Source organism: Cyprinodon variegatus, unplaced genomic scaffold (genome assembly GCF_000732505.1).
Source record: "Cyprinodon variegatus isolate N-32 unplaced genomic scaffold, C_variegatus-1.0 Scaffold217, whole genome shotgun sequence".
Lineage (NCBI taxonomy): Eukaryota > Metazoa > Chordata > Actinopteri > Cyprinodontiformes > Cyprinodontidae > Cyprinodon > Cyprinodon variegatus.
In genome coordinates this window covers 195,869-217,667 of record NW_015150670.1, presented here as the reverse complement: position 1 = coordinate 217,667, position 21,799 = coordinate 195,869, and the positions used below count along the sequence as shown (strand labels likewise).

General features: G+C 36.5%; 3 protein-coding genes across 3 annotated transcripts in view; 2 read left to right on the top strand and 1 right to left on the bottom strand.

Moving 5' to 3' along the window:
- The first annotated feature begins 665 nt into the window (after positions 1-665).
- On the top strand, positions 666-9,834 carry LOC107088431 (protein S100-A16-like). Its single transcript, XM_015380596.1, has 3 exons — positions 666-824; positions 9,207-9,330; positions 9,416-9,834. Exons 2-3 carry the CDS (start codon positions 9,211-9,213, stop codon positions 9,569-9,571), a joined length of 276 nt encoding a protein of 91 aa, XP_015236082.1. The 5' UTR covers positions 666-824; positions 9,207-9,210; the 3' UTR covers positions 9,572-9,834.
- A 3,853-nt stretch (positions 9,835-13,687) lies between these two features.
- LOC107088404 (protein S100-A1-like) lies at positions 13,688-15,245 on the top strand. Its single transcript, XM_015380548.1, has 3 exons — positions 13,688-13,878; positions 14,696-14,858; positions 14,947-15,245. The coding sequence occupies exons 1-3, from the start codon at positions 13,703-13,705 to the stop codon at positions 15,106-15,108; spliced, it is 501 nt and encodes a 166-aa protein (XP_015236034.1). The 5' UTR covers positions 13,688-13,702; the 3' UTR covers positions 15,109-15,245.
- Positions 15,246-18,954: 3,709 nt separating this feature from the next.
- Positions 18,955-21,799, bottom strand: part of chrnb2 (cholinergic receptor, nicotinic beta 2) — a 33,092-nt gene continuing 30,247 nt past the window's right edge. Inside the window, exon 6 of the mRNA XM_015380585.1 lies at positions 18,955-21,029. Coding sequence (XP_015236071.1) covers positions 20,880-21,029 — 150 coding nt within the window. The 3' untranslated portion in view covers positions 18,955-20,879. The remainder of the gene's footprint in view (positions 21,030-21,799) is intronic.

The window sequence follows — 21,799 nt, the reverse complement described above, 5'->3', positions numbered from 1 at the left end:
AACTTTAATATGGAGACTAGTTAGAACTGAATCTATCTTTCTGTCTGTCTGTCTTTCTTTCTGTCTGTCTGTAGTGGGTGAAGGAGGGGCGTGAACTGAAACAGTTACAGCTTTATCAGAAGCAGCCCATGCTATTTCCCAACACACACACTCCCTCACTCCAAGCAACATGTGCTCACAAGCCAGTCATTAGAGCTGCTGGGTGGGGATGCATTGTCTGAAAAAGCTATGTGTAAGCTTTCTTGACTCGGTTTATTCCTGGAAAACATCACCTCCCTATTCCCCTGGGAATGAGGACAGGATTTAACACTTAAAACTCTACCAATATATACAAAAAAATAGAAAAAGAAACAAATAATATTATAGTGCATGTATGATCTCTGCTTTCTGTTGTTTATATAGGTTTGTTTATTCTAATAGTCACAGGGTGTGGCTCGGATAACATCTGTGCGCGCACTCAGAAAAGGAGCGCACACTTGGTGTTACATGTGAATAAAAGTTCCAGGATTAAAAGAATGGGTTATTTTGGTTTTAAATGGTAGGGGGAAAAAAAGATTACATAAAAATGTGTGTTTTTTTCCCTTCGTTTGCTCAAGAATAATTCTGCTTTAAATAGAGAGTTTAAGCTGCGCCTCTTTCTACATTCCTCCTCTCTCAGGCACACGCCCTGTGAAAACGAAAAAAAAAAAGGTTGGCTGGAGAGGAGGTTAAATCACGGAAAAGATATGTGCTGTTGGTTAATCTGGTGAGGGGGATCAAGAGGAAAGAGAGTGAGCAGCTGCTGAAATTTTCTGTTCACTATTTTTTGGTTCCCTGTGCTGTAGGTAAGTCTTGCTTTTTCTTGGACTTTTTCATTCTTGCGCAAACCGATTTTTTTAATTTCTAGAGCTGCTTTCCAGAGTCAAACAGAGAAAAACTGATTATTATTTTCTACAGATCTTCTTTTGGGGAGTGTCTGTTCTTTAGACAGCGAGGGTCGGTTTCCTCTTGTTAGTAGGTAATTCTACTCCAATCCCTTTACACTTCCACAGAAACTAGACTCTCCACTCACCCCTTTTTATTTATTTATCTACCTCATGTGTCACTTCTTCCTCCAACCGCTTGACAAATTGTTAAGATTAGTTTGGGGCTAAATTTAAATGGGAAACACCCTCCAACATCTCCGTTACGCATCTCAGCTTTAACTGGAAAAACTTTTTTTTCCTTTTTGCGCGCACACCCAGAACCTAAAGCAGTCCTCATTATAGATGCAAGGCTCTTATCAGCCTAAATTATTTAGTTTTTGATAAGATCCTGAAGCAGAAACTTGGCCTGGTGCAGTTAATGGCGCGGATGAGGAGAGTGACCAGATCCATGACAGGGAGGAAGTGGAGACAGACACACCTTGTTGGAACAAAGCTGATCATCAGGGTGGAGCTGATCAGTTACTCTGATTGATCAGCTCAATTAAAGTGGTAGGAGAGACAATAAGCTGCTTTAATCGGTTTAAGTTTGGAAAAACTTCATAGATTTGAGAGAAAAAAAACACATTTTTGGTTTTCTGATAGATTGGCAAGGCAGGCCTTCATGACTCACTGAACCAGTTTGAGCATGAATGTACACAATCATCGCCTGCTGTAAAAAGTTTTATTTCAAATAATTTTTATGAGTTACTAATATGACACTTTAATACATCAATCAGGAAACAATAAATAAGCTAAGATTTCATGCAAAAAATAAACCAAAATTTAAGAAGAACAGAATATTGGTGAGAAACTACTGAAGTGCATTTTCAATTCAGTTTCAATGGATGTATGTCTAGATATTATTGTAAATGGATTTGAATTTTACACATTTTAAATACAAAAGAATTATTTAATTACTATCATACAGTAGTTTTTTTTAAACTTAAGGGTTTTGTTGTGCAATCCTCCCTGTAGTATCAAATTGTGCAACATCACAATCAAAAATGAGAGTATTACAGCAATATCTAAAAGTACGTCATATCTCATTTGCCCTGCATGAAAATGCTAAATAATTTTGAACTTTTAGCAAGACTTTAATTTGCTATATATATCTATTTAGGCCAAAATGCTAACAGCCAATGGTATGCACATTAGCACTATTTCCACACAGAGCCCCAGGCTTTATTTTACCCCGGTAAAAGGAATCCTGGGGTTTTTCTCATACTCTGAAAGGCCATTTGACTTTTATTTAAATCAGCTTGAGAAAAAACTGTGCTTGTGACAAAGAGTAAGATAGAAAGAAGTCAGGAATGTGGGTTAACACAATGTTGAGTGATGTATTGCAACATGTCTTCCCAAAGCTGGTGTGATTTATAAACGCCCAGTTTTGCTTTTAGCTTTTTTGTTATTTCTAAAAAGATAGTTTGCATTTTCTGAAGTGAGAACCTGTTAAGTTTATATACTGTAAGAATGCTGTCTAACATGTAGTAAACATCATATTGCAAGTGAATAATCCATCAGACAAATGGTTAAAACTGTAGCAGTATCAGCGGGGTGTGTTTTCTCAAGGTAAATGTATTGACTTAAGACGACTTGATGAAAAGTAAATTCCCTTATGCAAGGTGCTTAGACTTAGACATTAAAATCCTATGCTAAACCACATGGAAACTGTTATGGTTAAACAGTTGTCATGCATACATTGATGGACTAACCCAATGTTTAGTATTTCTTGATGTTTCAGTCTGTTTATATCACAGCAATTTTCCATAAATATAATCTTATGAGTCAACAAAAGACATTTATATATCGTATGATTAGAGAAAAGTCGATTCAGACCATTCCAGTTGTAATTACTGGACTTTTACAGCAGTAGTTTTATGTAGTTGTTCATCTTGTAACCAGTTAGTTGCTGGTTTGAGGCTCTGCTCTCTCTGTCTGCTTGGTTGTGTCCTTGGGCAAGACACCTCACCCTAATTGCCTACTGTTCGAGGTCAGAGGGCTCGGCAGCTCTACTGTCGGTTTTATCCAATGAAGCTGTGGCTACAATGCAGCCTATAACCATCAGCATGGGAATGTCTGTGTGTATGACTGAATGTAGAGCTTTAAAAGTTTTTAGGTTCCTCAGACTTGATAAAGTGCTATAAAAGTCCAGATGTTTAATACTCATATTTGGTGTTATTTTTGATACACTGAAGGAAAAATTCTACTTTGTGTGTAGAATATGTTGGTTCTGCCCTGTTTCAGATACTAGACCTGATGTCTTGGATGCAGGAAGGTTTTATGGAGACTTCATTGATTATTATGCTTAAATGTTTCAGATCGTCAAATAAATGTTGTTAAAGTCTGGAGATTGACTGGGCCAATCCCAAATGGTTTTTTTTGAGTCATTCAGATGTGGACTTATTAGTGTGCTTCAGTTCATTGCTTAGAAGCTTTGTACAATTGTTTTGAGTTTTAAGATGCATTGTGGCAGTTTTAAAGGTAAATATACATTTTTTAATCTTTCCCATACATTCCCTTACAATTGCATGGTGTATTAAATGGGTCTTCCTCTATTTATCTCGGTTTCCATTATATGCTCCATATGTCAGTTCATTGGAGAGCGATTCGAGGTGAATTCTCTGGGTGTATGCCTAGGTGCTCTAATTCCCCAAGCAACTTCTTTGAGTCTCCACCAAACCAAGAGAAAATGGTTTAGTGACGATTGATCACAACTAGTGCACCTGAAACCCCACTCTGCTCAAGAGTAAACAAATGTAACTTTAGTCTCATTGAAAAAGCCATATTGGAGTCTGATCGGGGACTGAATGAGATGATACTGATATTGGGGAAGCTTTCAACAAAGAGGGAGCTCAGACCTGGGCATGAAATGGACTGCTCTTGGTCCTTTTTTTTTTTGCTTAAAACATACAAAGCTTCATTCTAAAACATTCTTTCCTCAGAGACATGAAGCCTGTAGAAGCAGCAGATTCCTTCACATATGTATAACACTGGTATCATTTTAACTTGACGCCAGACGAAGAAAACATCCTAAAAAAATCTTGGCCTTGCCTTAAACTCCTTTAAGAAAACTCATGGCTGAATATTTTCCCTCTCAATTGTCTGGGAGGGAGAAGAACTCGTAAATCTATCAAATAAAACAAGAAACAAAGGCTGTAATAATGTTTAAAGAACTGAAGCCTTCAAACTTGCAGTACCAAAGTAAGAAAAAACTATGAAAAGGTAGTTGAGACAAGATTAAGACCCAGTCCACACTGAGACAGAAAAAGGATTTCCGATCATAAACAATTTGGGGAAAATGTGCACCCTGCATAATTACATGCATCACCAATGATATCACTGCAGTGAGTATGTTAGAGCCAATAGTGGTTTGTGTCACTGCCACAAACATATTTACGCTTAAACCATAGTCAAAGACACCTGCATGCGCAGATTACTCTTGAGAGGTTATCACAGCAACATGGCAGCAAAGAACCTTATGTGGGTTACACGGTCAGCAGGACACACATAACTGTAAATTTACAGTCATATGTTTATATTACTGTTTTTATATATTTACATATTTTTTTCTTATTCTTTTTCAAGGCTGCGCTTTGAAAAAAGATGAAATTGTCCAGAGAGCTGTTCCAAACGAAATTTCTTTTTGTTTTATACTTGTGTAAACAAAATGACAAATAAAATCTGTCTAAGTCTAAATCTTTCCAAAAAAAAAAAAAAAAAACTGTTTACGCTCTCCCAAAGCGCCAGATCCAGGGGGACGCAACGCCTAAAACACAAAATACGTTCACCTTTGCACCAAAGGATGGACCAGATGGTTTCAGAATCTTGACAATGTTTATCTGTGGCTGTTTAGTTGGTCAAAAAGCTTGCGACTACATCTTTAAAGTAGGTTTTTAACAGTATGGAAACATATCTACTGTATATATTTGCAGTCTAAGTTCACATTAAGAACCTCTAAAACTATTAATCTCTGAACTAACATGTGCTTCTAATTTCTTGCAAACCAACACATACCAGTCAAACCCCCCCTAATGAGAATCAGTGGCAAAAATAAAACAATGAGCATAGCTTCACACAAGCATTCATTCCATGTGAGTCATCCTGATCTCCACGCACTCTGGATCGGAACAAATGTTTGCCGAGGGGAACCTTAAAAATGACCCCTTGTGCATTCAGAACAAACACCAGCAAATCAAGCCATCTTTTCCTCCCTACATTTCCTCTCTTTCTTATTCTGACATCCTGGCATCCTTTACTGAAGGCCTCTTACACTTAAATTAGTCCCTACATGCTACTTCTCTTTACTTTTTTATGCTGATTGCACTGACACTCTAGTTTGCATTCATCTTTGCTGTTTGCCTTGTGAAGGATGTCACAAGGTGTTGGAACAATCATAGCAGCCTATCAAATAATAATGAGCACCATGTTGATGATAGATGTTTACTTGCTGGTTGGTTAGCTATGAGCGCATTGTGTGTCGACGTGAAACTGAACCCTGGGTTTGGATGTTGCTTCTTACTCACCTGTTAATTAGGTTAATGCAGTAGAAGTCCAAGCTGACCTTCTATTGATGCTTCAGCTTGTGTGTGTGTGTATAGTTGTCTTTCTATTTTGTGTATCCTTACAGCACCATAGGCGTAGTGCAAGTATTAAGGTGTGGCATCTGTGTCAGATAGGAGATCTAGCAGCTTCTATGGTTACTCCTACGGCTGTCGCCCGTTCATCCATCACAATCACCCATACGGCGGCTGCTGCTGCCTCTGGGTAGTTTCCGATACACACTGGAAATCTTGCAGAGCCTCTTCTCTTCACTTCACTCTGCTGATACTGATCAACTCTACTCAAGTGTCCACAACATTTTTCCAGGCTGCTGTTGCTCAAGGTTTTACAAGAATTAAAACTGAATAAGCAGAGTTTAACAGATAAAAGCCTAGAAAACATTTTAAAAAACCTGAAATAAACTGCTTTAAAATCTTTATTTAAAAATCTGTATTTGTGTGTTTATATATTAGTATAGAGAGAAGAGAAAATATATATTTTGAAAATGTATTACATTTTTAACACTATCACAAAATAACTCATTAATTCTTTTCCATTAGTTTTGATAGATTTTGATTAAGTAATCAGCTGAGAAAACCTTCATTTAAAATTATTACCACCCTTTAAACCTTCCCAGATTTTTAAAGAGATCTCAATTACAAGTTTCTTTGTGCCAAACTCCTTAAAGTTACAATGTGTAATAATCACAAGGATTTAATGACAAAAACATGATGTATTATTCATAAATATGTTATTTATTACCATTTAGGAACTGAAAATCTGTTGCTGTTTATAATAACACAAGAGCAGGTTTTATATTTATGGAGGCATCCAACCAACACAATAAAAACAAACAAAAAAACACTACAATTACTTAGTCTGTTTTTATCACTATGCTAAGCAGCTCAGTAAAAAGCAGCCCACTACTCCCCAAAAGAGGATGGGTTAAATGCAGACAGTGAGTTTCCCTACTGTGGGACCATAAAGGACATTTTGATAGCAATCACATCAAAAAAAGCCAGGTATGGATTCAGGAGCAGGGTTAAATTGATGGAATTCTACCTTTTTTAATGCACGTGGGATTTTAAATTCATGCATTTAGTGTAAAATATGCTTTTTTAGCATTATATAAGCTCGTGGTGAATGAAAAGCGTAATATATGCTTGTGGTTCACTTTTGTCCTAATCCTGACGCCATAGCTTCTTAAGTCAACACAGGAATTGAAGTGCCAGAAAATGATCTTAAAGGTATTGAGGAGGATTTTCCCGAATTTCTGAAAAGAACCGCCCTCTCCACTTTAAAAACAAAATGCACATGCTCAACCCTGTACCTGCTTCCGAGAGGGAACGCCTATTAAATGCTTTCGAATGCAGGAGCCTGCAAGCCTACAAGCTTCCTTTCCAAAAGAAGATGCACAATTTTTGCACTATGTCAGACTCACCACCAGTAAGTGAGAATGGGGACGAGGGCATTACGTAAATATATCACCAGAATGATTGACAATTAGGAGAACCATTTATTTTGATGATCCACCTGGAAAAAGAAAATCCTCCCCTATACCTGTAACTTTCTGATTTTAAGACCATGTTTTTAATAAACCAGCAGGAGATATAAAACTTTGTGAGAGTAACTTGATGATCTTTAAAAACTCAAGTGTTCATCCCTGTTTTTAACTCCTTTGTTTTAAATACCTCAAAAGTTAGAGTCTTGATATGTTTGAAGAAAAGTTCTTGTGCTCTCCCACCCCAGAGATGACTCATCTTTCTTTTGCTAATGTAACAGACTGATCAGGAGTGAACAGGAAACAGGTGCGATTCTGTCTCATTAGTTGTGTCTCTTTATGCTTTATTACTTTTATTCTTTTTGTTTTTATCTTTAATGGCACCTTGCTTTAACTCTGCCCTTTTCACTCTATATAAGATTCTGGAACCAGAATTTCCCTGAAGAAGTATTCCCCGAGGGATAAATAAAGTTGTGTCTACGTCTAAGTCTTGTTGGTGAAGCAGATGATGTTTCAGGTCGCTCTCAGAGATTGACATAAAAGAGGCACCATCTGTAGCACGAGACATTTTTCCCAGCTTGTTTCTATAGAATGGCATTTTTGTTTTACTTCACCAGTAACGTTCACAGAGGTTTAATACACATTTTTATTTGCTGTCAGCAGTATTGCAGAAGTTTTCTCATTACCGCCTTGGCTTGTTCAGCTTGTTGTGAAACGGGAGCTTCAGTTCTCAGCTGCTATTAGTCACTGCGGTGTAGGGGGCAGGTGTTGATAATAATGTCTTTGCTCTTAACAGGTGTGCCAGAAAACCACAGCCATGCACCAACTGGAGCAAATGTTCTGAACATGCAGAAGACAAATAAGAATCTATCATGGTGATCTTAATTATAGACACCATGCTTTAAGTGCAGGGAGATCATGGGTTCATGTTTATTGTGAGCAAAATAATAATATGTTTTCATCTAAATATTATCAGGTATATATTCAAAGTTGCATAGAAAATAGACCACCCAGGGAATCATTTAGAAATCCACATTGTTTGTGCTCAGGTTGTTTGCTTGTCCCGTTTAGTGATGTTTTATGGATCGTTCTTGACCAGAGGGATGTGCTGCTTCAGAGCGTGTGGAGGTGTAGCAGCAGTGGATGATATTAGGGAGGTGTAATCTAAACTTTTATGAGTTTTTCATGTGGGTTTTTGTGGACCAGATGTCCTCTGTCAGAGGTTGTAGCTTCCTTTGTCCTTTCCTCCAGGGATTCTTTCTTCACCCATTTCTTTCTCTCTTTACTCGTTCCAGCCATATTATCCTCTCCTTCACTCTTCTCCTTCTCCCCCGTTATGATTTTTCCTCCATCCATCTAGTGTAAACATAAGACTAAGACAAACTTTATTGCCATTTTGTATACACAGAGTGTATAAAAAAATATGAAAAATGAATAAAAACACAAAATTTCATTACATAGAGCTTTCCAACAGTGAATGAGCAGCAGCTTAGCAATGAAAATTTCCATTTATAAACTGCAGCAGTGATAAAGACACAAGCAAGACCAGCTGACACACTATTTTTTTTTACTTGTGTGCATTTCTAAATGAAATGTTAAAGAATGCTCATGCATTATGAAAAATATTATTTACGGAATAAAAAGTTCAATCAGCCGGTAGGGATCTTGTCTACCCGCCTGTCACTCTGCCTCTTTATCGATTTGATAAATGGAGTTCAGTTTTCTTTTATTACACATCTCATCTGATTTTGTTTTCCTGCAGGGGATTCAAGAAAGATTTTAGGTCTAGTAGGGAAACCACATATTTCTGATAAAGGGTCCCTCCAAAAGTATTCACAGTGTTTTCCTTAGATAGAAACTTTGAATCAATCTGACTGGATGATCTGGTGAACTGTAAAGTGCCTTGAGATGACATGTGTTGTGAATTGGCGCTGTAGAAATAAACTGAATTTAAAATAAACTGAATTGTTACCTATTCTACTCTGTTTTGTGTTAAAATAAAAATCCAATAAATTACACTAAAGGTTATATTACAATATGACAAAACATCAAGGAATTTGAGTACTTCTGCAATGCACCATTAAAGTACTTCTTTTAATTAGATTACCCAGAACTCCACTGGAAGGCATATTGTTTGAGAGGCTGGGATTCTAAGATACGACCATATCTCACTGTTTCCTTACTCAGCTGTCCTCTTCTGCCCTTGTCTCTTCTAATTTTAGAGATATGGAGTCAGCCATTAAGACCGTCGTGACAACGTTTCTCAGTTCTGCCAGAGGGAAGGAGAACCTTGATTCAAAATCTTTCCAGAAGCTGGTCCAGAAACAGCTCGGTGGTGTCATGGAGGTAAGAAGGCGTACAACTCCTAGCTGTGTTCTGTATTATTTGAACACATTTGACCCATATTGTTTCTTTGCACTCTATATGTCAGGACACCAACAGTAGTTCCGCCGTTAAGGAGATGCAGCAGGGCCTGGACCAGAACAGTGACGGAAAAGTCAGCTTCCAGGAATACCTCACTCTGATTGGCTACATTGCAAACAGCCTCAGTCAGAGCAAAACCGAATCCAAAGCAAATGCATCATGAAGAAGAGGCCTGCATGAAACTAAAACACACCTTCCTCCTACTTAAACTGAAACATTCCAACTAGCATATAAAATGTCTTTCTATCTTGGATATCTGTAATATTTTACTGAATGGCATTTTTTTTTTTCTAAACCTTTGCTTAATTTTATTTTATTTTTTTTAATCCAAACAGTCCCACACATAAAAGTTCTTGGTTGGTCTTTTTTATAAAAACTTTAAATAGAAAACATGGTTTGCAAATAAAAGCTTTGTATCAAAACTGACGTTTATGGTAACTTTTTAATTGCTGCTTTTGTGTGGTTTTTTTTTTTTATCCTGGCAAACATTAATATTTTTAAATACTTTTTATACACCTACTACCTTTTCTTTGAATCCATTTAAGGTTAGAGGCTAAATTTGCATCACTTAATAATTGATACAACAATAAAGAAAATATTTGGTTAATACATAAAAGACTCAACAAAATGCATAATAAATAATTTCAAAAATAAAAGGAAGAATTCAGTTCTCGATAGTACAGTACAAACCTGATGTATTTATACCATTTTCAGCTTAGCTGAATCACTGGGTTTTACTCATACACATAAAGTGTTCATTTATTTTGATACAATGCTACTCAGAAATAACAGTTGAAAAAATAAAATATTTTCCAAACATTTTTTCAATATCTGTACTCTTATTTTTCTCTGCCTTTACTACATGCATCCATAGATAGCCTTTTGTTGCTCCTATGTAGACATGATGATTTTAAGAAACCAATCTTTACTACATCTTGTCCACTGAAGTTGGCAGGAACATAAAGTGACATGCTTTTCTGTTGGTTAATTTAATTTTTGGGTTTTAACCCAGCTATTAGTAAAGGCAATATTACCTGCTGTTTCCTGACCTTTCTCAGCTCAACACATCTGCTTAACTGAACAACATGCTGGCTTTTGTTTCCCATCGTGGGGATCAGGCAAACAGGAAGACATGGTTTACTAGCACTAAACCTTTTCCCTTTCTAGTTAGAGGTTGGATCTTATTTTCTAAATGTTTCAATAAGCCTTTGCTGCAATATAAGATTGCAGAATAGCATTGCATTTTTGCAAAGCTACCTTGTTCCCTTCCTCCCTACATGCTACACTTGCTAAATATAGCTGTAAATTCTCTGATGAGTCCGACTCATCGGCTTTTAGATGCATGAACTGCTGCAACCAGATCCTGACACACAGTATGCTTTCTATTGTGCACCATACTGCCTCTCTGCAACACTATCCACATGTATGGTGTGTAGAAACCTGCACTCACACCGTGCTGCCCCACTCACTGACACAATATACTGCAACAAAGACACATAAACAAGAAGAGGCTCTTACCAACATTTCACAGGAATAAATTTAGTGGCTTGTAATTTTAAAAATTGCCTAGGCATTCACTTTGGTGTAGTTTAAGGTCATGTATGCACAAGGACATATTTTAATCCGCTGGTTTTGTTCAACAGCCTTGCTGAAGAGTAAGGCAGATAGATGAAAATGAACCATTTAGTGTGTTTCTATTTCTGATGAAATGTGCCTTCAGTGAACTATTTCAAGAATGTTTCTGTTCCTGTTTAAAAGTCACTGTGGTTAGGCCCTTTTTTTCCCATGTCTACTCAAGCATAGTAAGTCGTTGTATTTGGGCAGGAAAGTGTTTGTTGAAGGGTTGATGTGTGCATGCCCTTCCTTTGTAGGTAGGGTTTTTGTATGGGGATTTCTGTCTGGCAGGTGTAAAGGCTCTGTTCACTAGCCCTGAACTAATCCACCTGGATACTATATCAGCCATGACCCCCCTCTTTTTTTCTTTGTGAACTCCGGGTCCACACAATCACCTCAACACCCAACTTGATGCGTTGCATTTAAGCATATTACAGAGCACATAGCACTCTCTTTTGGTGTGTTTTTTTTTTTTCTTTTGGCATGAAATACAAACAGGTTGCACAACAAAAGAGCAGGATAATCCACTGTATTAATCATAAATCATTTCTTGCACAAAAGCCTACTGTGTTCAAAAGGTCCTCTAGGTGTACCTGATGACACAGAGGAAAATATAAATATTACAAAATCAGCATTTTAAATTTGAGGACTGAAAGCATCCTTTTATCTGCATGCAATGCATGCATGCATTCAGTGCTGGATAAAGATCAGTTTAAATGACTTACATATCAGGGATATCCCAGGAGATTAGGATATGGTGAATTATTTCCTTTAATTCAGTAACTATCGAATCTAAACATTAAACAGGTTCCTTACAGACAATGAGCAGTGATGTGAGTAATGACATTAGAGAAGAAAAGCATCAGTAATGTTAATTGCTGCAGGTCATACCTGGGTCTTTTCTAGTGAGCAGAGGTAGCAGGGTTGCTGAGATCAAGGCAAAGGTTAAGCTGATTGGCTACGAAGGCATAAGGTGGGCGGGGGCTGATGGTGCACATAGCTTGAGATCGACAGAAACAGAGATGCAGGATGATGGTTGAGAGCCAAATTCAGTGATAGCGTTCCTAAACTGGAAAACACTATAAAATAAAGCAGCCCTCATTGTCTCATCCTTCCACAACACTGAGTGATCACTTACATGGAATGCTGTTTTTTTTTTACTTTTATTAACAAGTCTGTCCATTGTTTAGAAACAATTCTAGTGCAAAGTGTTTTTATTTTAATTATATTTCTTAAAGAGCATTATTTTTCACAGTTTTAACTGTTTATAGCCGCTCATAGCCTATTAATGTGCATAAATACCTAGTTCTTAAAGATCGTTTTTGTCTCAAACATTCAACATAATAATAATCGTCATATCTCCATAAATATATTTTAATAGATAAGTGTCATATCTTACCGCTTTCACCACACACATTTACATTTTTTGTACAATTTCTTTCAGACATGTAGACAATTTCCTTATCTGGTTAATTAGTATATATTACAATTTTCTATTTGAAAACTGAACTCAGTTGTTTTAGGTGCTTTATCTTTTAATCTAGGCGATTCTGGATTACAGCTAAAGTAAATTATTCTTTCAATTTAAAAATGAAAAATATTACCTAAGACAAATCAGAAGTACATTTTTAGAGAAATGCCGACCTGCTGTAATTTACACCTGATTACTATGCAGCATATTTATTCAGTAACTCATGCTTTCTTTTATTACTGCATCTATGCAGAGTCAGGTGATCTGCCTGGATCTACTGAGGTGTTTAAAAAGCCAGGATTGCTTTGATAGTGGCTTTCTGTTTGTCTGCATCGCTAGTTAAACATAGAAGCAGCATTTTCATAAAAATTATCAGCAGGTATGAGGTGCCTTAAAATTTCTAATAGACAACTCCCCTGACTTTGCTGTTGATAAAACCCAATGAGTCCACAGTATGAGATGACATTTTAACCCCAGTTAGAACTGACTGTAGGAAATTGAGTAACTTTGATTCCTTTTTCTATTCAGCTAAGTGCCGGCACCAAAAGCATTGTCTCTGGTGCAGGAAAAATGTTTGCACATATATAGACTTTTTCCCTATTTTTTCCTTCCACTCTACGTTCCATTATTATGAATGGATTCACTGGAAAACTCTGTGAACAGTCAAGTTTTTTTTTTTAGATCCATGTTTTGTGACTGTCTGCTAGACATTTATCGGTAATCACTACTCTTCCCTGTAAAATTGTGTAGATCATACGAAATCTTCAAACTTTATGAGTTATTGATGAATTAATTTTGGGGATTTCATAAACTTATACCCATATTTATGAAATTGTTAAATGAATTCTGGCGATTTTAGTTTAATCTTTTAACAGATAAAACAAATCACCTTTTCAATATTCGATATTCAATTTTATAGTTTAATTCTCATATATATACATATCTATATATATCTAATATATATATATATGAGAATCAGTATTTATATATATGAGAATATATATTTACATACCCTTCCATTAAAAAAAATGAAAGACTCTGCTGCCAGTAAAATAAATGGAAATTAACAATAGTTATGAAAAATAGAAATCATAAAAAGGACAGCATTGATTTTTATATTTTATGTTTTCTATAAACATATTACATTTACTAGACCTGCAACAAGTTCCAGGTGGATCTTAGGCTACATGTGTTCCTAACAGGTGACCCATGAGTAAACAGAGAAGAGGACAGGATGGGGAAACAGGTGAAAGGAGGGAGAGAGGTGGTTTGGGTGGAGTAAAGGGGCTGTATTTAAGGCACCGTCGTCCAGAGCCTTCCTGTCTGCTGCCATCGCCTCCTCTATCCACACTTCACCGTCAAACCAGCGCTTCCTCTCCACACAGGTAGGATCCAAAGGACTCTGGTATCTGGGACATCTTACATGCTAGGACTAAAGTCCTATTTTAGAAATGCAACTGATGCATCTTATATATTTATTTCCTTTAATGCCAGCCAAAAAACAAGGGCAGAAAAAGCTTCAATCAATCTTCCATTAAAGCCTTTTTTTCAGAAGCTGCCAAAAAAAAAAAAAAAAAAGCTTTTTTGTTGTGGCTCTGCTGTTGCATGCCTTCCAGAAAGAAATGCACTGCAAGCAAATATCTGATACAGCTGGAAAATCTCTTACAGGTTACAAATGATGCAGGTTAGAGAAGGACAAGACCCGTCTCTGCTGTTTGAAATAAAGTAAAAGGCAGATCACGTAGCCTCTTAGTGCTTCTCTTTCTCTTTGGCCGGCAGTGTTTAATTTCACCTGTATCAGCTGGCCTGCATGTTTGGAGTCCAACCGTTAGACCTCCATACTGTACACTATAGCATCGCTGCAACTCAATAAAAGCTGTTTTATAGTCAGGAGGGAAGTCAGCTGTCAGGAGGGAAAATCTTTTCTTAATGAAACAGACCTAACATCCAGGTGGTTTCCTTTAAAGTACATTTAGTTTACTACAGTTTCAGTTAAGTTTTTTCACTGATTCTTCACTTCTCCATGAGTTTGGCATATTTATCTCTATGTAGGATTTGAAACTACACATTGCATGCAGCAGGCAGAAATGTTAGATAGAAATGATTTTTCTACTACTGAGGGAATACCATCTGCATGCATAAGTTTGAACCCAGACTGTCTTTGCTATATCCCCATCCAATTCACCTTTGTTTCCTTCCCAGAATGTCTTTGCCCAACTCAGAGAATGCCTCCACCCTGGAGAACGCTATGCAGCTGATGATCCAAACCTTTCACAAATACTCTGGAAATGAAGGAGACAAATACACGCTGAGCAGGGCTGAACTCAAGGAGTTGCTCACCACAGAGCTCGGCACCTACCTGGGGGTAAGAAAGCACGTGGAGTGGCATACATATTATAACCAGGAAAAAAAAACAGCTTACACACATATTTTGTTCCTTTTTTTAAATGCAGAATGCCCAGGACAAAGAGGCTGTTGATAAGGTCATGAAAGACCTGGATTCAAACAATGATGGAGAAGTGGATTTCACTGAGTTTGTCATCTTAGTTGGAGCTCTGACCGTAGCCTGTAATGACTTCTTCCTGGAGTTCAACGATAAGCCAGAGAAGAAGTGAGCACCTACTCTGCTCATAGAAATACACTATTACAAATCCAAAATCTCAGTAAGGAAAAAGTAACAGATATCCTGTAATAAGACAAAAACATGCAAAATACATGACCTGTAATAGTCACGTCTATTATTTCTGTCACTGTGTTACATTGTGTTACATTACAACGTGATGACTATTTCTTTATCCTTTTTTTTCATGAAGTATTTTTTGATAAACCTTTATGCTAAAGAGTCTGTTCCCCTGGAAAAAATAAACATTAATCTAAACTAAGAATTGTTGACTGTGTTTTATTACAGCAAAGTGAAAACAAAAGTTGGACACCAGGGGGCAGCATATGGTATTATATAAAGTACTAGTCTGACAGTGACAGGGCTCAAACTGGCTTTTCCCAAGATTCCAGTTCTAGGTTTCTGTTGTTAACCAAGGTTTAAAGTCCAGTTAATGGCTAACTTGGGTTTACTTATGGAATAATTTGATTAAAAAGGTTAAAGTTTAATAAATAAGGGAGAGTGGTTGGAAATAAAACAAGTTTTAACAAATAAACGTGTCATATTTAACAGTCCAATTTTCAACTGTAGTCGCTTGTAGTTTCAGGATAAAACCCTAAAATATAAATAAATGAATATATAAATAAATTAATATAAAATACATTATGCAGTGCCTAAGTGACCATACCTAGTTGCATTTTTTTTTACATATTTGTGCAGCTAAACTTGTGTTCAAAACAGAATAATACATTGGAATAAAAAAAAAGTCCTATTTAACAAATATTAATTTTAAAGTTTGGTGATCATTAATGCAACCGCAGGTCTTTTGGGGTTTAGTCTGTATCAGCTTTGCACATCTATTAAAATCTTTACCAGTTCTTTCATGAAAAATAGCTCCAACTCATCTATAAATAATGGGAAGCATCTATAGATATCCATAGCTCTATGTTCTAGAGTATTGTCTCTATGTTCTAGGCTCTAGGTTTTTCTGGGTAACACTATATTTCACTCCATCTGAGTTATAGTTGTAGCTTCAGGCAGTGATTTATAACAAAACCCTTTAAAAGCGCTAGTGTTATCCCTGACTAGTCCACTGTGGTACTTGATAATCATGCAGCTGTTTATTTAAAAACAAACCTGTGAAGCCTTAATACGACTGCTGGATTTAAACTGAAATTAAGGATAAGGACTAATTCTGTTTAGTTGCTGTCATTGAATTTTAGTGTTATGACACAAAAAAATATTATACTATAAATGCATGTCCCTTGCGTTTATGTTAGTAAACGCAAGGATTATGTTAGTGGATTATGCAATAATTTGTCTTGGTCTTTCAATCAAATCCCAATAAAAGGTTTAGAAGTTTGAATAATTTTGAATGGCGCTCTATCTGCAGACTGATAAAAACATCTAATAAACATTTCAAGTCCGTAAACAAGTTAGTGATAAAGAAAAATTAAGGCTGCTCAATCTAATTTTAAGACAATAAATACATGAAATTCTCCCAAAATAGTGCCATGATCTAATATTTGACTTTTTTTTTTTTTACTAATTCTATCAAATTTCTTAAAATTACTCTGAATGACCAAGTCCTAGTTCTTTCACTTGTTAAATACACACAATTCTAAAAAAACAATCTTGAATTTCCTTTAGACCTCTTGGAGGTGTTGCTTTTTCCCAGATTGGGGCATAACATTAGCGTTCACAACCAGTGATTTATGAATGCAATATGTATAAAAAACAATAACCCAGTGCTGGACTCCTGTAGGATCCCTGAGGGACAGTTAAATTGGATTAATTTAAGAGAATGTGATCAAAAAAATTCCTAAATAGTAATCAAAGTTGTTGGAATGCAGTGTAACATTAGTTTATAATACTATTCATAATATTCAGCTCCTTGATCATTTCCATGATTCAGAGCAGATATTAAGATGAAAGATGCTTCTTGGATGATTTTTACCTTCATTGATATAGCTCTTTATTGGTGTAAACTGGAACACCAACATTTGTGCACACATCTGGTTTATTATTGAAATAAAATGTAAACAAAACGAAAAATTGAGCCTTTTTGGATGGGTAAGTAGGTAGGAATTTTTGCGTTAAAAAAAAGACCTTATCAAAATAATGTGCTTCAATTTTTATAGATTGTTTGATCTTAAAAGATATGTTTTACATTGACAAAGATCAAGCTAAGATTGAGCTTTTTCTTTCTGTACATGATGGCTCAAAGGATGCTTAGTTTCCACATTAGACAGCCAGTAAATGCCTCTCCCTTCTCCATGGTGTAAAATTGATGAAAAGAAACTGAGATGAATTGATCAGTGACACATTAAGGTGGAGGAATAAAGCAAGAGCAACACAAACATTTTTAATCTGATCCTAAAACCTTTATTTGACTGGTTAAGGTGAACAGATTTCAGAGTCAGGAAAGGGGGAAGGTGAAGGAACAGTGGAGCATAATCATCAGAGGAAGTGAATCGATAAAAAGGAACGAGGGTGTAAAGGTCAAAGGGAGCAAACAGAGAGTGGGCACTTTCTCTGTGCAGAGCCATGCAGCCAACAGTATTCACGGGTCTCTAAAAGGCTTTTCACACTTGTTTGAGCTCTGCCGGGAATCCCCACGGATGATCCCATCCTCGAGACACAGAGAGGAAGACATCTCCCAGCGAGTGAAGCAGCCGACTTGGCAACATGACTGTAAAAAGATAAAGAACCTCCCAGATGATGATGGTGACAGGGATGGAAACGCATTTTTCTTTATGAGTTTATAGCACTCTTCCTTTATAGTGAAACATTTTGAGTCTTTCCTCTTTTCCTGCCCCACTTTTTTTCAATCTTTAAACACTTTATCATGTACCTCTTTTACAGTTGATGCTCTTTACCTATTAAAATGTTAATTGCACAGGTGATTATAAATATTCTTTTCTATCTTTAGCGGGTGGTAAGAAACCAGGGAAGATTCTGAAAACAGAACTAATCAGCCGAACTGTAAATAAAATAATGCATTAATGATGTGATTAATATTAGTGTTCAGCTGAGGGGTAGACATAGGTTGGCAGGGACTAACTGATCATAGGGTGGGAAAACACACATTCTTTATGCTGTAACCTTCAGAAGTAATAGAGCAGAAGGGTTTGCACATTTATACACTAATGTTTCAGGCATAGAGGATTAGAGAGATACACCAAACTGAATTTTGTGGCAACTCTGAGATTTTTTTTTAGAGTTGCTACTGATTCCTATTTTAGGGCTTTGCTATTAAAGAATAGAGGAATGGCACTGAATAGATTTATTTTTGTTTTATTTTCTTCCTGAGATGGCGCTGTGGCACAGACATTTCTATTCAGGTGACCTGGCTTTACCATAGGACGTGTATGATGAAGGAGAACCTTAAGTAGATAAATAGGAATGAATGGATGCCAATCTAGTAATCTAATCCAGTAATAAGTGGATTACTGTTTCAAAGTACTTTTTGGACTTTGTATCATTCCGAACCGGACAGAATCATTTCTACACCAGACAGATAAAAAATAACTAGGTTTTACCAACAATATTTGATCATTTTGGAAACAAAGTTATTCAAGAATTGACATGTTAAAAAGGTGTCTCATAGAATTGCATTGCAAAAACAGTAAAGTCTACATGTTTTCCCCATAATCTATACCAGTGTTTCCGAACCTTTTATGTCTTCCCATTAGAACCCTTCTCAGTCAAAAGTATAGATGATTGTCGAAAAGTTGAAACAAAACTATTTTACTTAATCTTTTAATTTGAGCATTCAATTCTGAGGCTTTTTATTCTTTCCATTTGAAATAAAAAACAAAAAACAAAAACAGCGTAAAGATGCTGCCTGGAAGTTAGTAGGAAAGGGAATAAATACAAAATAAAAACATATTATAAACCTGTGTTTTATAAAGCTGGAGCTCCTCTGAGTAACTCCCTTTTAATCACATTTAAACTTGAGGAATTGGGAAGGAAATACAGAAAAATTACAGCCAGACTGACTTTATTAGTTTTACTCTGTTTTCATCCAGACACCTCAGCTGCTTTGATGAGCTCAGACAGCTCAGTGTGAGCTATCTGAGCTACTTTCAGGCTGTAAAATCTTATATTTTTGGTTAATAAAAGCTTGTTCAATTTTTCAATCTGGCCCTTAGAAAAATGAATAAAATATTTTCATGTGCCCCTTGCAATGCACTCGCGGATCACTAGGGGCACATTTACACACGTACAGGTTGGGAATCACTGGTCTAGATCCTGACTTTTTCATTTAAAAGGATTTAAACATGACCCAATTTAGCAGGTTTTCAAACAGATTGAAATCTTAAAAGAATAAAGCAACATGTAATCCTTCCAGTCATCTACTGCAAAGTCCTTCTTGCTCAGCCTGAACAAACCTTCACCAGATGACATGAACGACCCTGTTTCCTCTAAAGATATTCTAGCTTTGCTGTGCTTTCTCTGCCTTTTAATTTGGAACACCACACTGAAGTAGTAAATAAGTACATTTGGAGTTTCTCTCTGGGGCTTGAAGCTGGAGATTGACTGAATGAGGTCACAAGCTTTTTTTGTAGGTGCATCTCTAACGAGGAGAACAGACAGCAAATAGGTATATTTCAAACACCCTGGTGGTTAGAAGGATAACTCAAAGCAAACAGCTGTGAAACCATGTTAATACACACAATAATCCAGAAGTCTCTGTTGATTTGCTTTACCCCCCAACCATCCCTACAACCAATACCTCCTCTTAGCTCGGTACTCCAACTGGTTAAATAGAAATCACATTCCTGTGTCCAGCACTTATTCTGTTCTATTGCACCATTTTGGCTCAGATTCCTGCATTTTTCAGGACTCATCTGCAACTGCGCCCTCTGCTACAGCAAGTTGAAACACTTTAAGCAAGAAACACAAAATGGGTCCATGCATGATTTCTTAATATTATTCCTTCCTAGCTTTCTTTAAGCATTAGCATCCTCTTTATATGTCCCTTTAATATGCAGCTGTCACACGTACGGTTAGTGTGCAGGACACTGGCTGCCCCATACAGTTTAAAATCACATTCCTTTTACATCTTTACAATCGCACAACACTCTGTCACTTCTCCATCAGCAACAAACCTGTGTATGAACTGATGTTTAGAAATACTAATATTTACTTAATGCTATATGCTTGTGGCAAGCTGCTACGCTATGATAACACGGACTAAATCAGTTCACTGACAGTGGATTTTTTTTTAAAACAACAGAAGAAGCTTAATATGAACTTTTCTTCCCCCTCTGATGTCTAATATCATTCAACACCACCATGGACTCATTCCTGCTGTGGAGATGCTGTTAAGCAGTCAGAGTGGTTTGGCAGGGTGTAAAAAGGAGAAAATCCAAGAGTCCTCACTCTTAGAGACTCTTTGACAGGCTGAGGAGGGGGGAATGGGAGGATCTTAACACCAGAGAGGGGAGGTCAGTCTGTTTTGATTTTCCAGCAACAATAAAAAATGCAGGAAAAAGAGTTTCACTGTAATTTCTTCAATGCTCATAGAAGAAAATAGGTTTGCTTGTTGCAAAAATGTTGTCATAAAGTTAATGGACGAGACAGCTGTTCAGTACCAGTGCGATTCCAGTTCCATAGACATTATAACATTAAAATCCCCATCCCAAGGTACATGATCACACACACACGCACATACGCACACACACATTCTCACACCACCAAAACACCTTGGGCCTTTGTCCTGCTGTGCTGATTGGTCAGGGAGCTGAGCTGTCCGTTACGTGTTTGCCGTTTGGGGAACAATCAGCCCGGTGTGTTGATGGTTTTCACTGTGTAATTCTGGAAGAGGGGCTGCATGAACATGCCCAACGTGCCGAACACGCAAACAAACACAAAAATCCAGAGAAAGAGCCGGTCGATCACCATGGCAACGTACTTCCAGTCTTCGCTTACCTACGGATCAGGTGGGAAGGGGAAAGGAGCATAATAAGGGTGTGAGAAATGGGGAAACCAGAGAGATACATGTCAGAATTGGACACCGAGACTATAACGATGTGACTTATTTAGAAACACCATTTGATATAATTTTCAGTAATTTTAAATTCATCATAAAAAATATAATTATTAACTAAATTATCTAATCTATCGTGTTTTAAGTAAATCTAAATTTATGCTACGGACATGTTTTAAAAGGATAGCTAAAAACAGAAAGTAGTAGAGGATGAAGGAATTAGGAAAAAGGAAAGAATAAAACTTGTTTTTCAACTTTTTTCGTCCTTGTTAATTTTTTGTCTAATAAAACTATCCAGATAAATATCAATAAATTACAAAAGACCTTAGATGAATATTAAACATAACCAATAAAGGAATAGTACAAGTATGAGAATGAATGAATGAATGAATGAATGAATGAATGAATGAATGAATGAATGAATGAATAGGAATTTATTTCAGATAATTTGACAAACAACAATAAATGAATCAACCAAATACACACAAAAGAGACAAGTTAACATCAACCAAACCAATTTCCAAACTAACTAAATTCACCTGAACATAAACAGAAAAAAACCCCTCCACCATATAAACCTGTCGGATTATACTGCCAGAAAAATGACATTGATTAATGTACATCGAAAGAAAGAAAGAAAGAAAGAAAGAAAGAAAGAAAGAAAGAAAGAAAGAAAGAAAGAAAGAAAGAAAGAAAGAAAGAAAGAAAGAAA

Bases quoted from the DNA above. Each gene is read 5' to 3' on its own strand.
- LOC107088404 (XM_015380548.1), top strand. From the start codon at position 13,703: ATGAGTAAACAGAGAAGAGGACAGGATGGGGAAACAGGTGAAAGGAGG. The intron at 13,879-14,695 runs GTAGGATCCAAA...TTTCCTTCCCAG, and splicing joins AGCGCTTCCTCTCCACACAG to AATGTCTTTGCCCAACTCAG. The intron at 14,859-14,946 runs GTAAGAAAGCAC...TTTTAAATGCAG, and splicing joins AGCTCGGCACCTACCTGGGG to AATGCCCAGGACAAAGAGGC.
- LOC107088431 (XM_015380596.1), top strand. From the start codon at position 9,211: ATGGAGTCAGCCATTAAGACCGTCGTGACAACGTTTCTCAGTTCTGCC. The intron at 9,331-9,415 runs GTAAGAAGGCGT...TCTATATGTCAG, and splicing joins AGCTCGGTGGTGTCATGGAG to GACACCAACAGTAGTTCCGC.